At 44.5% G+C, this 15,214-nt stretch overlaps 1 protein-coding gene across 1 annotated transcript in view; it reads right to left on the bottom strand.

Annotated features, from left to right (window-relative positions):
• The window catches only part of DMRT1 (doublesex and mab-3 related transcription factor 1), a 100,909-nt gene extending 86,465 nt beyond the window's left edge, over positions 1 to 14,444 (bottom strand). Inside the window, exons 1-2 of the mRNA XM_046663894.1 lie at positions 14,112 to 14,444; positions 10,449 to 10,632 (exon numbers count right to left, since the gene is read on the bottom strand). Of these exons, the coding sequence (XP_046519850.1) occupies positions 10,449 to 10,632; positions 14,112 to 14,444 (517 nt within the window). The remainder of the gene's footprint in view (positions 1 to 10,448; positions 10,633 to 14,111) is intronic.
• Between the last annotated feature and the right edge of the window lie 770 nt (positions 14,445 to 15,214).

Here is a 15,214-nt window from a genome sequence, read left to right as displayed (position 1 = left end):
TGGAAATAGCTCCAACTTAATGTCCTTAGAGAGGCAGTCTTTCCCTAAAGAACCCATCATCGGCCACTGTCCCTTCGGACATATCCATCACATCGCTTTGTCTTTCTTCATAGCACGTACCACTTTCTGAAAATATTTTGCCTATTTACTGGTGGACTTGTTTATCCACTGTCTCCCCTGCTGAATATATAAGACCCAAGCGAGGCAGAGGTTTTCTGCACTGCTGTATATTCCCACGCCTAGGGAGAAGGGTCTGACGCAAAGCAGTCACACAATGGATATGTGTCGAATCAATAAAAAATAAAACAGAAAAATAGAAGGAAGATAGAGAAGAAGGGAGGGAGGGAATCTTGCTCAGAGAGAAGACTCGCCAGGCAAGATGAATTCAATTCGGTTCAGCAAACATTTATTGGTGTTTGATAAATCTAACCTGCTTCCCTGAATTAAAGCATATTCTACATTTTAGGTAAACCCCCAAACCTCAGGCCCAGAGGTAAGGGGTGGTGCAAAAACAGGAAGTAGTTTTCTAAGTGCTGAAATCAATCAAGAGTCATCTGTTAATAGGCATCAGATTGAACTGACATAGGATGGCAGAAGCAATATCGAAGAACTCCTACTGCCAGTAAAAATCAGAAAATCTGCTATTACTATAATACTGAATCGATATTTTCTTCTGACAACAAACCAGCTACTCATAGTCTACTTTGTTTCTTATGCATTTTTTCCGAAAAGCATGTTCAGTGGTATTGTGTGATAAGACTGGATGAGTGATTGGAAGTCCGCCAAGAGACAGAAGAGACTAAACTGGGTTTGAAACGCAACCGGTTCAGCAACAGGAATCAATATTCATGTGAATCTCCTTAGGGGAGTCAAAAAGGCTGTCATGCTGAATCTTTTTACAAGTTGAAAAGCAAAGCACCTTCCGGCTGAGACACAAAATGCAGATCTGCACTTAACACAGTTTTTGTAACAATGGCCAAAGGAAGCCTGACAAGTCAAGAACCAGAGACAGCAGCTGGGGCCCCGGGCCCACAGGCACCCCTGCCCTGCTTCCTTTGCTTCATGGCACCACAGGGAGCCCTGCCAGGTTCAGAGTTCAGATCCCCCGGCCGAGGTACAGAATTTATAGTCTCCTGCATAAGGCGTCAGGGACATTCCCCTGCACCCCATTCCCTATAAACCTCAGTCCCCTGAGAAGCTTCAGAGTCCTCATTACCCCAGAGGCACAGGTTAGACCAGTGTATGAAGCTAAGAGAGAGAAAGCAGCAACAAAGGGAAAATTGAGGCCCTAGGAGAGGGACAAGAGGAAAGAAAGGATGCTGACAGAGCGAAAAGGAAGCATCTTAGCTCACGTGAGTCTACAGGGGATTTCAAAGGCCAAGTGCTTTGAAGAGAGCTGGGCTAGCTAAAGAGGCCGTCGTTAGTCAAAGTTAACGAGAGGGTGTTATCGCCTGATGGGTACAGAGACTCAGTTTGGGAAGATGAAATAAGGTGTAATTTCTGGAGGTGTAAATTCTGGAGATGGCTGGTAGTGATGGTTGCACAATAATGTGAGTGTACTTAATGCCACTGAACCGTACACTTAAAAATGGCTAAAATGGTCAATTTTATGTTATGTATATTTTGTCAAAATAACAATTTTTTTAAATGAGTTAGTTAATAAAACAACAGGTCGGACAGCAAGGTGGCACAAGATCCAAACAGTACTAGGTGGCTGAGGCGGTGGTCAATGCACAGGATTCTTGAACCAGCAGACAACCAGGTTCAAGGTTCCGGTGGACAGTGTGGAGCAGACAAGCGAAAGTGACGACACAGATGAGCTTTTTGACATTCCCAAAGTCTCCTACAGCAGCAAATGCAAGGCTGTACCACACCACGACAACATCTAGTGTCGCCATCTATAAAAGTCCTTCAAAGCTATGACCAGCGGTGGGAGCAAATTCTAGAACAGTCTATGAACTACCCTCTTCCCATCGGCAATGTGAAGGACAGCTGTCAAGTTTTACCAACTCTCAGGTTTTCTCTTTTGCTTTCCACAAAAGTGACAGTGGTCTTCCATTTTTGAAAATCCAATGATAAAAATTATTCTTGCCAAATTCCTAGGGCAATAGAATTTCCTCTCCCTCATTCTGAGGAAATGCTTGTCACCCAAGGTCTGAAAAGTCACTTTAGGTTTTCAGAAACAAACCATATTTCTATCAGCCTTTCAGACAACAAAGACAGCCCATCACCAGGTCCCTCTATGGTTTACTTCCACAAACACTTCCTTTCACTACAAACTGGATGTGATAATGAGGTGAAAGAAGAAATTTTTTTAAAAGACTAAATGTTAGCATATTTCTAGTGATAATAAAATGCAACCTAGAGAATCCTCCATGATCTAAACTTCTGGTCATCAAAGAGAGTCTCACTAGGTTTTATATCTGTAGGCTTGCCAAGATGAAGGCACCTTATATCTTTCAATTTTAAAAAACTTGTTTGAATTTTCTAGAACCCTCATACACTACTGGTGGGAATGTAAAATAATGCAGCCTCTTTGGAAAACATTCCAGCAATTCTTCGAAAGGTTAAAAATAGTGTTATCCTGAGTCAGCAACTCCACGCCTTGGTATACAATCATGAGCCACGTAATGACACTTTGGTCAGCAACAGACCACGTGAACAATGGTGGTCCCAAAGATTAGTACCACATGGCCTAGGTGTGTAGTAGGCTATCCCATCTAGGTTTGTGTAAGTACACTCTATGATGCTCGCACAATGACAAAACTGCCTAACTACTCATTTCTCACGTGTCCCTGTACTTAACCGACACATGACTATATACCCCAGAGAATGAACACATTCATACAACACTGGTACCCAAATGCTATAGAAGCATTAGTCATAACAGCCAAAAAGTGTAAGCAACCCAAATGTCCATTCAGCTGATGAATAAATATATATATGACACATCTGTATAGTGAATATTATTTAGCAAAAAAAGAAGGAATAATAAATACATGCTACAATATGGATAAACCTTGCAAACATTAGGGTAAATGAAAGAAGCCAGACACAGAAGGTCACATATCATATAATTCATTTATATGAAATGTCCAGAATATATAGCATGTCCAGAATAGGCAAATTTATAGAGACAAAAAGAATCTATTAGTGGTTGCCTAGGGCTAGTGTGGGGAGTGGCTGAGGAGCGACTGCTAATGGGTACAGAGTTTTTTTTAGATGAAAAGGTTCCACAATTAGATTTTGATGATGGTTGCACAACTCTCTGAATTGACTAAAAAACAATAAACTACATTTTAAATAGATGAATTGTGTAGTATACAAATTAACCTTAAGCTGCTAAATCATATTTGAATTTTTAGCCATTTAAAAATTCAGATCCATTTAAAACATATCACAAAACAAAAATGCACATTGAACATCAATGATTTTACTCTGATATCTGCAGGTGGATTCATACCACTAATCTAGTGTTTTACAACAATTCAAATTTAACCATCATTATTCCCTCATTCAGCAAAGGTTTACTATTTACTATAAAGCCAGGTGCTGTACTATGTACATGAATAAAATGATGGATAAAATGCAATCCCTTCCCTTAAGATTACATTTCTACAAAGAAGTTATAGGTATAAACCAATCAAATGTTTTTACGTCTTTTACATATGCTGTTACAAAACTAATTCATAACCTTAAATCTTGTATTTATCTTTTTCGCGGCAATAGATGTTTCCTAACTTTCCTTTCTAGCCAAAGGGAGACCAGTATGGCTACTTCCTATATACTTTCTTGTTTTAACTGCTTTATGGAAATACTGTCTACAGAGAAGTTCTATCAGGCCAGTGAATTGCTATATTTGACATGTAAGCAAAGACTGCCCTCAAAATAAATTAAATTGATTGGGGCACTATTTAAAGCAACAGGCTATCAAAATGATCAGTACCATTAATCTTAACTGTCTTCCTTCATTCAAGCCTCCAACTATTGCTTCAGTTTAAGGAATTTTGTTTTGCTAGACATTCTGGAAATTTCTTTGACTCTGAAAGTAAAATTGGGGAATGCTTTTTTATCTGAAGGCCTTTTTAAGCCAAATATCTACACATTTTCTCTTCTACTTGAAATTGAGAGCTCGGTCTACAATCAGATGGAGCTCATCTAAGTAACTAGAATCCTTCAAAAATAACCTCTTGAACCAATCTGGATATAACATTTTGGTTGTTCATTTGAATGAAGTGCTTCTTTATGTACAACATTGGAAAACTGAAAAGACAAAAATGGAAATGTGATTTTAAATTTAAATGACTCCAGAGGATTTTTAGGGCAGTGAAATCAAACTGTGCCATACATCATCATTAATTTGTCTAAACCCACAGAATATTCAACACCAAGAGTGAACCTAACGCCAACTGTGGACTTTGAATGATTATGATGTGTCAATATAGGTCATCAATTGTAACAAATGTACCACTTTGCTGGGGGATGTGGATTATGGGGGAGAGGTTCATGTGTGGGGGCAAGGGGTACATCGGAAATCTCCGGACCTTCCTCCGAATTTTGCTGTGAAACTATAATTGCTCTAAGGAATAAAGCTTATTTTTTAAAAATTTAAATAAGTCAATATTTTCAATTGTTAGTTTATCAGTCACAGTTCTTACTGGGAAAAACTGCATGGGGACATCAGTCCATTTTCAAACTACTACATGACATGTTTGTTAAGTATTTAAGCACTCAGAAGACACACAAAGAAATGTGTTCCCCTACCAGCACGTGCTCTCTCTGTGTGCTGACGTGGAATGACTGCTAAAGAAGGCAAGTGAAGGAGGGGGTCCCACCATCACCAGACACAGACCTGACTGACCCTTCCAACAGGAGAAAGGTGAGTGAAAGTGGGTTCCAGGCCACAGGCGGCTGGGCTGCCGGGGAAGGCCAGAGAGGGCAGGAGGTGGTTCGATGAGGGGGAGTGTGAATTTGAGTGTGTGTGTGCAAGTCCAGGGTGCTCCAGAAGGGAGGGCCCCAAGGGAGATAACATTCAGGTCCTTACTTACAAAGGACACGTGCAGAACCCAATTATCTATAATGCAACCCTTCATCTGACAGTTCTGCACGGAAAAGGAGAGGCAAAGAAGTATGCAGATCCTAACATAAGCCCTGGGTAAAACACCATTCTACCAGTTGCACAGGAGGTTGAAGGAAAAGCAGAGTATACAGTAAAACAAAGAGGAGCCCAAATCTCAAAGAGGAAGAATGCCCAAAAGATTTTTTTTTAAGTCAGTTGATAACTTTTGAAATGAATATATATTTTATGCTTAAATTTAAAAAGTAAAACTACAGAGATAATGCTGAAGTAGCTATTAACTCATTATGATTTATGACCAAAAACGCTCACCATTTTTTTCTGGCTGCCCCCAAAATGGCCAGGAAGAAACTATTTGTTCATCAATGGTGCATCTGCTAACATCCAATCCTGCTAGAAACAGGAACGAACAGGGCATTTCTTCAAAAGGCTGTTTCTTCCACAGTCATGCCCACAATTAGAGATGAAAATCACAACAAAAATCTTTTATACTTATTATTTGAGGAATCTCCCGTCAGTGTTCTGGTCAATCTTAGCTAATCTTTGGCTAAGGATTGTAGAGACTTTCTTCTAAAGCACTTAATCCTCCTCAGAGGGGTCAGTTCTCCAATAAGGGAAACAACAGCTTGGTAAATCCATTTTCTTCAGTGTCCTTAGAATCCAGCCAATAATCTTGGCAATAATTCTTGAGCCTTTCTCACTCTCATTTTTGGCACTTTCGGGAGCCAAACTGAGATAACGAAGAAACATCAAGGACATAAAAATCTACTGAATTTCACTAAGCTCTTGCTCTTGGAGACATTAAATATTAGGTCTTAGAAGGTTAACGTGACCCCGTGCGAGCCAGGTTAGTAGATTTAACTAATCCATGACAACTACAACTTTCACCTCTCACTAAATCATTTCAAATCCTAGCCTTCCGGACCTATATAATGGAATTATATTAAAATGGCCGTTAAAAAATTCCAAGCAGGTTTTTTTTTTGTTTGGTTGGGTTTTTTCCCTTAAGATTGGCCCTGAGCTAACATCTGCTGCCAATCTCCCTGTTTTTTCTTCTTCTCCCCAAAGCACCCCAGTACACAGTTGTATAGTCTAGTTGTGAGCGCCTCTGGTTGTGCTATGTGGGATGCCACCTCAACGTGGCCTGATGAGTGGTGCCATGTCCGCGCCCAGGATCTGAACCAGTGAAGCCCTGGGCTGCTGAAGTGGAGCACACGAACTTAACCACTCGGCCACAGGGCCAGCCCCTCAAGCAACTTTAAATGAGAGAAAAAAAAAACTAATCATACGTGAGTGGGAACAAAACACTCCCATTATGTTAAATATATGAATCCTATATATACATGAAAACAATAATCAGACATATAAACTTGTACCTGCAGCAAGTAACCCTGGGATGATGGATAGAAGAGACCCACAGTTTGGGATTGGAAGAACTATTATTTTTTGTTGGAAATGTTTTTGTAGCCTACAAGTGTTTACCATTTAGCTGCACAAAGTTAAATGTTATTTAAAATAAATCCTCATCTCTGGAAATTTAATGTAAGTACAGATTTATTAACAGCAAGCTATCTAAGAAGTTGGGCCCCATGTTCTCCATAAACTGGAAGGACATTCATCGGTCAGTCAGTCAGTCTGTCTGTCTCTCCCCCGCTCTCCCCCCTCCCTTTCTCTCTTTCTCCCTCTATACATTTATGTAGTTTAATTCTACTGGCATTCTTGATTTCCTCTAGCTCATATCCCAGCCCAGCCCGGAAGTTACCACTCCCAACTCAAGAGCTGCGGGAGAGGGCCGGGGGAGTGATGACAATGTAGCTGAGGCTCCCCCTCCATGGAGATGAGCTGGCTGCGGGAAAGCCCATCTTCCCCTGGCAGGCTGTCTCCAGGGAGAGGCCGCCCCGCCCAGGCCTGAGCACACACGCTCAACACACCATTGGCTTCCATATTCCCCTCTCTTTGAGTGCTGGTTCACGACTCCAAAATGACTCGAAGGTCCATCAGCTCCAGAGGCAAGGAGGGGAATCTGGTCACATCCTCTCTGACCCTGAACCTTCTATTTCGCTCCCATGCTGCTCCTATTTGTAACCTTCCCTATTGCCACTCTGAATACCCTGTGAGAACTTCTTTGTCATTCTGAACTCCATCCAGCCTCAAATCCTTCTCTAAAGTTCTGCTCTCTTGGCGTTTCAAACTCTGACATCCCTCCCACCAGAGGGGAACGCAGGACAGCTGGCTAGACCAGGTTCATCTGTGCTGCCCTACAAAATGCCCAGCACTGACGTTTCTCCACCAAGGACCCTTCCCGGTATTTCTCCCCGTGAAGACCAGTGGCTGCAGCCTTCCATGCCAAGGGAGAATGGCAGGGACTTTTGCCCCTAACATTATTCCTATTTGCCCATTAACCTTAAATCCCTTCTGAGGATTAAACCGTAGCTTCTAATCATAATTGTCCATTTTCCAAGAAAACATGCCAACTGTTCCCACAGCCTCTCTTCACAGGCAGATGAAATGGAAAATCCATGGGCCTTGGGACCAGACAGGCCTGCATTGAATCTTAGCTCATTCAGCTTTATTCTGGGGCAGGTTCCTTATCACCGGTTTCCTTTTCTGTAAAAGGGAATAATAATTCCTCCCGTATATGATGTTTATGAACATCAAATGAGTTATTCCCCTCTTTTCTCCTCTGACACACCTCTGTTCCCAACTCAGCCCTCCAGCTAAACCCACCACATCAGCCCTGACCAGGGTTATTTGGTAATTAACCTTAGACACAGCTTAAAATCCCAAAGTGTAAAGATCATATTTCTGATAAATATACTCCTTCCTTCCTATGAAAAGGCAAGTTTGGAAACTGTTATAAGTATGTATTATGAGAAGCCAAGCCAAAAAAAGAAAATAATACCATGTCCTTTAGAAACTACAAACTATAGCCCCAGTAACGCACTCAGTGACAGATACACAGACAGACCTACCTGCAACACAGAGCTGACAGTTCCACTTCTCATCTGCTTTCTCTGATGCCTGCTTACCTTCTCCTTCTTTATAATGGTCAAGACTCATAGAATCTTCCAAACACTCAAAAACCTCTTCCCCCATTTTTGAGAAGAGGAAACAAAAGGCCCAGGGAGCTTAAGTGACTTGTTCAAAATTGCACAGCTAGTTCATGACAGGTAACTGAGCAACGTTAGCCCAGGGGTTAAGTGCAGCAACCTTAGTAACTCTTGAAAAGCTTAGTTAAGAGGTACCATGCGGCATGGCTGTATTTCATGGAGCCTCAGCAGGTTCTAATGATATTCTGTGCATCTCAGCATACGGATTTAATACGTAATATATGTATTTATTTGCCAACAGGATTTCACAGATCTTTGGTGGTTTCTTAGAGCTCCTGCGTTCTAGACTAGTGCCGTCAAATGGAACCTTGTGAGAAATGGAAATGCACACCATCCAACAGGACAGGCCTCGGCTACATGCGCCTAGTGAGCACCTGAAATGTGGCTAGTGCAACTGAAGAACTGAGTGTTTTCGATCTCTTTTATTTTTTCTTGTGGTAAAATACATATCACATAAAATTTACCATCATAACCATTTCTAAGTGCACAGTTATTAAATACATGCATAATGTTGGGCAACCATCACCACCAACTATCTCCATAGCTCCTGTCATTCTGTAAAACTGAAACTCTGTCCCATTGAACACTAACTCTTCATCCCCGCCTCCCCCAGCCTCTGACAACCGCTGTCCTGCTTTCTGTCTCTATGATTTCGACTACTCTAAGTAGATAAGCAGAATCAGACAGCATTTCCTTTTTGTGACTCGCTTATTTGGCTTAGCATAATGTCCTCCAGGTTCATCCATGTTGTAGCCAGTGTCAGAGTTTCCTTCCTTTTTAAGGCTGAATAATATTCCACTGTATGTATACACTGCATTTCCCTTATCCATCATCTGTCAATGGACACTTGCATTGCTTTCACATTTAACCATTACGAATAATGCTGCTGGGTGTACAAATACCTCTTTGAGACCCTGCTTTCATTTTTTTGGATACATACCAGAAGTGGAATTGCTGGACCATAGGGTAATCTTATTTTATTTTATTTTTTTTTTTTTTGAGGAAGATTAGCCCTGAGCTAACATCTGCCACCAATCCTCCTCTTTTTGCTGAGGAAGACTGGGCCCTGAGTTAACATCTGTGCTCATCTTCCTCTATTTTATATGTGGGACACCCCCACAGCATGGCTTGATAAGCGGTGCATAAGTCTGCACCTGGGATCCGAACTGGTGAACTTAACCATTGCACCATTAGGTTGGCCCCAAGGTAATTTTATTTTTAATTTCTGAGGAACCGCTATACTGTTTTCCATAGCAGCCATACCATTTTACATTCCTATCAACAGTGCACAAGGCTTCTAATTTCTCCACATCCTTGCCAATATTATTTTCTGGTTTTTTTCATAGTACCCATCCTGATGGGTGTGAGGTGGTACCTCACTGCAGTTTTGATCTGCATTTCTCTAATGATCAGCAATGTTTAGCATCTTTTCATGTGCTTATTGGCCATGAGTATATCTTCTTTGGATGAATGTTTTCATTTTATTTCTTTGTAATTAATTTAAATAGCCACATGTGGCTAGAGGCGTCCCTACTGGACAGTGCAGGTCTAGACTTCACGGTTCTGGAGGTAAACTGGAGACCCAGTGCAGAAGGCACAGTGAGCTTCGGAGGCAGGTGGACCAATTCAGTCACTTCGCAGTTGCAGACTTAGCCGGTCACTTCAACTCCCTCCACCTCAGTTTCCCCATGGGTAAAGTAGGATTAATACCTCCTTCTTCAGAGAATGCAATGGAATGAATGAGCATACCCACAGCCCAGGTAAAGTCGTAGCACATGGGGGAGGACTGAAGCCATGGGACACGCCTCCCTCACCACCCAGTCCCCACTGCCACTTGACACCTAGGATTTAGCCTTTTCAAGATACACCCCCCCAAATCAACTACAGTCCTTGCCAGAGAAATGGAATTCCAGCTCTAGAAAACAAGGATCTTTAGCTCCCAACGAGAGGACTCAAAAAGGGAGGAGAAGACTGAGCTGAAATCTGGAATCTCACCCCTCTGGCATTCTGGGATGCGGGCTGTCCATATTCAGTCTCCGCTAATAACCAACAGGAAAGTGAAGCTGTCAAACTTCCAATTCTAGAATTCACGACCACCTCTTTTGTGAGGCAGCCAAAAACAGACCTTCAGAGGGAGAATGCTTGAAGAAAAGCCTCTGAGCTCTGAATGTGATGTGTGACTCAGGACGGTCCTGAGACTGTTTTCGTGGCCACAGCCCTTCTCACACCCAGCCACCACGTGAACCCAGCCCCCAGGTTACCTGACGCTGCGGTGGTGGGGGTGCTGGCCGGCGGGGGCTGCGAGGAGCTGCTGCTCTCAGTCATCAGGCACGGGTTGCTGCCGCTGTTCTCTCTCTTGACAAGCAGCTCAGCCGCGCTGGGCAGCGGGATGGGGTGGCTGATCCCCAATTCCTCCTCCTGAGCCTGCTGCCTTCTCAGGGCCACCTGGAAGCACAGGGCAGCCGGTCATCCTCCAACACTCCAGAATCACTTGGACAGCTTGGCGAAAACCACTGAAACCCCACCCACCCCAGACATTATGGCTGATTAGCTCCAGGGGCGAGGCCTGGGAATCTCCAATTTTTTTTTTTTCCTGAGGAAGATTCGCCCTGAGCTAACATCTGTGGCTGACAGTGGTGTAGGAAAGCACCCAGGATGGATCCCAATCCAGGCCAGTGAAGCAGAGCGTGCCAAACTTAACCACTATGCCACTGGCTGGCCTCTCCTTTTTTTTTTAAGCTACACTGTTAACTATGATGTACAACCAACGATGAGAAATGGTTTAGAACCAGAGTGTCTGGCCAACAGCAGGCGCTCAAAAAACGCTGGTTAAACAAGAGAGTATGTAGTGTAGCAGGGAATAATGCTGGCTAGGGAGGCTCAGGAAAACCATAGTCAGCCAAGCAGAGGAGTTCAATCTGAAGAGTAAAGGAAGTCAGCCCTGAGAGATTAGGAAGGAAGGAGAATCAGCTCACGCACTCGGGTCCACAAATTTGTAAAAGGCCACTGTACTGGGAACCGTGACCAGCAAGATTTAGTAAGAATAGTTTAGATCCCAAGGTACTGGCTGTTTCAAAGCAGAAACAGGAGGCAGGCAACTATGCAATTGCGACTCAAGACAAAATATGGCAAACGCCCCAGAAGAGGTAGACACCAGTCCTACTGAAGAATTCAGAGACAGAATGGCTTCAGATGCAAGAATCGGCCAGAGCACGGATTGCAACAGGGCCTCCAAGAATAGGATGAGAAGGACCTGGACAGGCAAGGATGAAGGGGCAGAACAATCCAGAAAAAGTGAGTAGAGTGGGCACGAAAGGCAGGGACTGCTTGGGAAAACCCTGGTTCTCTGGGGTGGAGGGAGCATGTAGAGACGCAAGGGGGAAACGGGCTGGAAGGTGGTGTTAAATCACATTGTTAAAGGTTGAGAAAAGAGCTGTAAAGAAAATAAACTTTTTGCTTACTACATGTAACAAAAAAGGGAGACTGTTAAAATTGGCTATTGACCATAATGAAATGAGAAAGTGACATACTTCTACCTCAGAGGCCCAAATACAACCCAAAAGTTGAAATTAGAATGGTAAACAAGAAACACAACTGGAATTTATATATTCTGTTAGGAAAACTGTATTCCAAATTTAGAAAGCTGATTAATTTGGAAGTAATTTTACTCAGAACAAGAGAAGTCTTCAACTTAGAAAAAATATCGTTAAGTAATCAATGAAGAGTAAATGACTAAGCTTAAATCTTGGATTTTATATTATCAACCAAGACGTTCAGAAACAGAATAGGAAGGTTTTGACCAGAAATAAAATTTTTTAAAAAATACCCACAAACCTCTAAATTCTGTCAATGCATACTTATACCCTGATTTACACAAATCCCATGCACGCACAAAACGCACAGGGTATTATATACTCCATAAACCAAGGATATTTTTACAAAAAGACTTCTCAAGGGTTCTTAGAAAATGTTATCTAAACAGAAAGGAGGGGCAATTGATTAAAAATGCAATTATTTTAGAGTCATATCTAAGATCAATTTCAAACTATTTTAGAATGACTAAAAAATGAGTGTTATATGGATTTTAAAGGATTTCATCCAGCACAGGACAACCCTTCTGATGCAGAAAATACTGAGGTTTCATATCATAAAAGTAATCCTAAATGGCTTTTGTTTTTAAAATAGCAAACAGCCTTCTGCCAAGTTAGTGTCCCTACTAATAAAGCTTATTCAAAATTCATGGCCCTACTTGGACAAATATTTTTATTACATTTTGAGGAAAATTCCCCTCCCAAGCATACTCTCCATACTAAATATTTAAGCCAACGACTAGACGTTCAGACTATTTTTCTCCCTACAAATACAATTCAAATGTCCATAAGTTTTTTCCAGTAAGTTCACTGTGATGCGTTTGACTGCTATACTCAATGTATTCTTTTCATTCAGTATAAATGAAGCTAAAAACCTATAAAGAAGAAACTAAGGAAAATAACATTTCCATGACTGCGCTTGCCATCTGTGAAGCCAAAATATATCTAGTTTAAAACACATTTTTAAAAATCAGATGTATAGAAAAAGTATCATCTTCAAGCATTTGTGCGGTCCTGCTCAACGCTCTTAATCATTTTCACTGGAGGATATTTACACGTTTTCAATCAAAAGTAGCACATCGTTCGTAAACATTTCTTCGGTGTCTTTTGATTTAAAACTATCTGTCTTAAAAAGATAAAACAACTTTTACCTGGAAAGAATGCGTATTCTTCTCTTCTAAAAATCCTTTAGGATACCAACGCCGTTAATTATTTCCGATAAAACGTTAAATACCGTTCTGTTTATGATGCTTAAAAAAAAGCTATGAACGACAGACAAATCCTCAAACCCTTGCATTTTCTCCCCTGCGCATACTTTTTTTAAATTCTTAATTTTTTAAACTATACGCAAAGTAATTCGTACTTAAATAAGTTAGATCGAGACAGCACACTTTTTGCAAAACTTAGGTCGAGACAGTAAACTTTAAAATGCTAATAAAATGCCCCTAGTGCTCAAAATGGCTGAGGCGCTCGGCCTGGATCCACTGGGGGCGAACATGAAAAGCGAGCCAAGAGCACAAGCCGGACCACGCCACGTTGGCGTCCATTACAGCAACTTTTCCAGAAAGACAAAGCTGCCCGATACATTATCCGGATAAGCCGCAGCCAGGCTGGGTCTCCGTTTCGCCCTCACCGCGTAGCCGGCGGCGGCACCCTCCACCACCCTCCCCAGTTTAAGCGCAACTCTCGGGGGGGGGGGGGGGGCGGAGTCAGGGGTCCCGGGGATCCGTGCGGGGAGAGAACCCCCAACCCTCTGCTCAGAGAGCGAGGTCAGAAATACCAAAGTCCCCTAAAAGGCGAACCCGACAACTCTCTGCTGGGGGGGTCGGGTGAGAGATCCGTTGGACCCCCAAAGGCGCGAACCCGGCAACTCTATGCTGCGGGGAGTTGGAGATCCCGGGGACCCTCCAAGGGGCGAACCCGCCAACTCTTCGCTGGAGGGTGGGATCAGGGATCCCCGGGGACTCCGAGCAGACTGAACCCCGCAACTTCTGTTCTGAAAGGAGGATCAGAGATCCTGGGGATCCTGAGGAAGCCCTGAAGGGGTGAACCCCGCAACTCTGCTAGACGGCAGAGTCAGGGATGCGGGGGCCTCCCCGAGAAAAGCAACCCGCGCACCTCTCTGCTCTGCCGGCGGGATCGGAGACGCATCCCGGCCATCGGAGCCGGCGTCAGCGCGTGGCTGGGAGCTCCGCGTCCCGAGCGCAATGCGGCCGTCGGCGAGCACAGTTGCCTGCCTCCCCAACCCGGGCCCCACGTGGCACTGGCCACGCCGCAAAGATTTAATCCAAAAAGTTCAGGGCTGAGCCTCCGTTCCTGGGCGCCCGCACTCACCTGCGCGGCCATCACGCGCTGTCTCTCGGCGATCAAGTTGCACTTCTTACACTGGCAGTCCCGCCACATGCAGAAGCGCTTGTGGCCCTTGAGCGGCGACGCATAGCCGTGGTTCCTGCATCGCGCGCACTTGGGCAGCCGTGGGGACTTCTTGCTCCCAGCGCCCATGCCCGACGCCCCCGAGCCGCCGCCGCTGCCCCCGGCGCCCGCAGAGCCCAGGAGCCCTCCTGCCGCTTTGCCAAAGCCCCCGGCCTTGCCCTGCGGTGGTGCCCCGGGGGCGTGCGGGGCCTCCGACGGTGCCGAGGGCTTGCTGAATGCGTCGTCGTTGGGCATGGTGCCCCAAGGAGAAGCGCGAGAAGGCTCTGGCCTCTCCGGTCTGGAGACAGCTAGCAGAGGAGGGACCCAACCGACGGCAAGGCTCCCGGGAAGGAGGCGCGGAGGCGTGTGCGCTGGAACCGGAGGTGCAGCCCGAGTGGCGAGGTCGCGACGCGCAACTCCCAGAGTGGTGGGGGGTTGTGCAGGGTTTTTCTCTCCTTTTGGCGCGCGCGCGCGCGGCGCAGAACTTTTGGATACTTTTCAGAACGTTCCCGGGACTGCCTGGGCGGGAGAGGGCTCGAGGGAACGCGGCCACGCCCACCGCCCCCCAACTCTAGCCACCGAGTTCCCGCCACCCGCAAGCTTGCACTGGCTGCAAACATCGAGGGCATTGCTGCAGGGTCGCTGCAAGCGCACCGAGAGGTGCAGAGCGACCTGGAGATAGTGTGATTCCCATACTCTCTGAGGTGCCCAGGCTGAGCTGCCAGCGCACGCTGCATCGAGGAAGCTGGGCTCCCCAGGTCCAGGGCGTAGTTGCGCATCATAGTCGTGCATGCAGCTTGGAGGAGGTGCAGACCACCCTGTGGGGTCCTCTAACTCCCTTCCCCGCAATGAGCCCTATGCTCCAAGTTCCGTAGGGCAAACGTTGGCAGAAGCCAACTCGGAGAGTGGTTTCTTTCTCACTTAGGAGAATTAAGTACGAGGTTGAAAGCCTCAGAAAAGAGAAGTCTCTGCATTTCTATCAGCAAATAAGACTCTCAGTGTGGGGGGCTCAAGCGCGCCAAAAA

This window comes from Equus quagga, chromosome 6, assembly GCF_021613505.1.
Source record: "Equus quagga isolate Etosha38 chromosome 6, UCLA_HA_Equagga_1.0, whole genome shotgun sequence".
NCBI lineage: Eukaryota > Metazoa > Chordata > Mammalia > Perissodactyla > Equidae > Equus > Equus quagga.
This window is presented reverse-complemented; position numbering and strand designations above follow the sequence as displayed.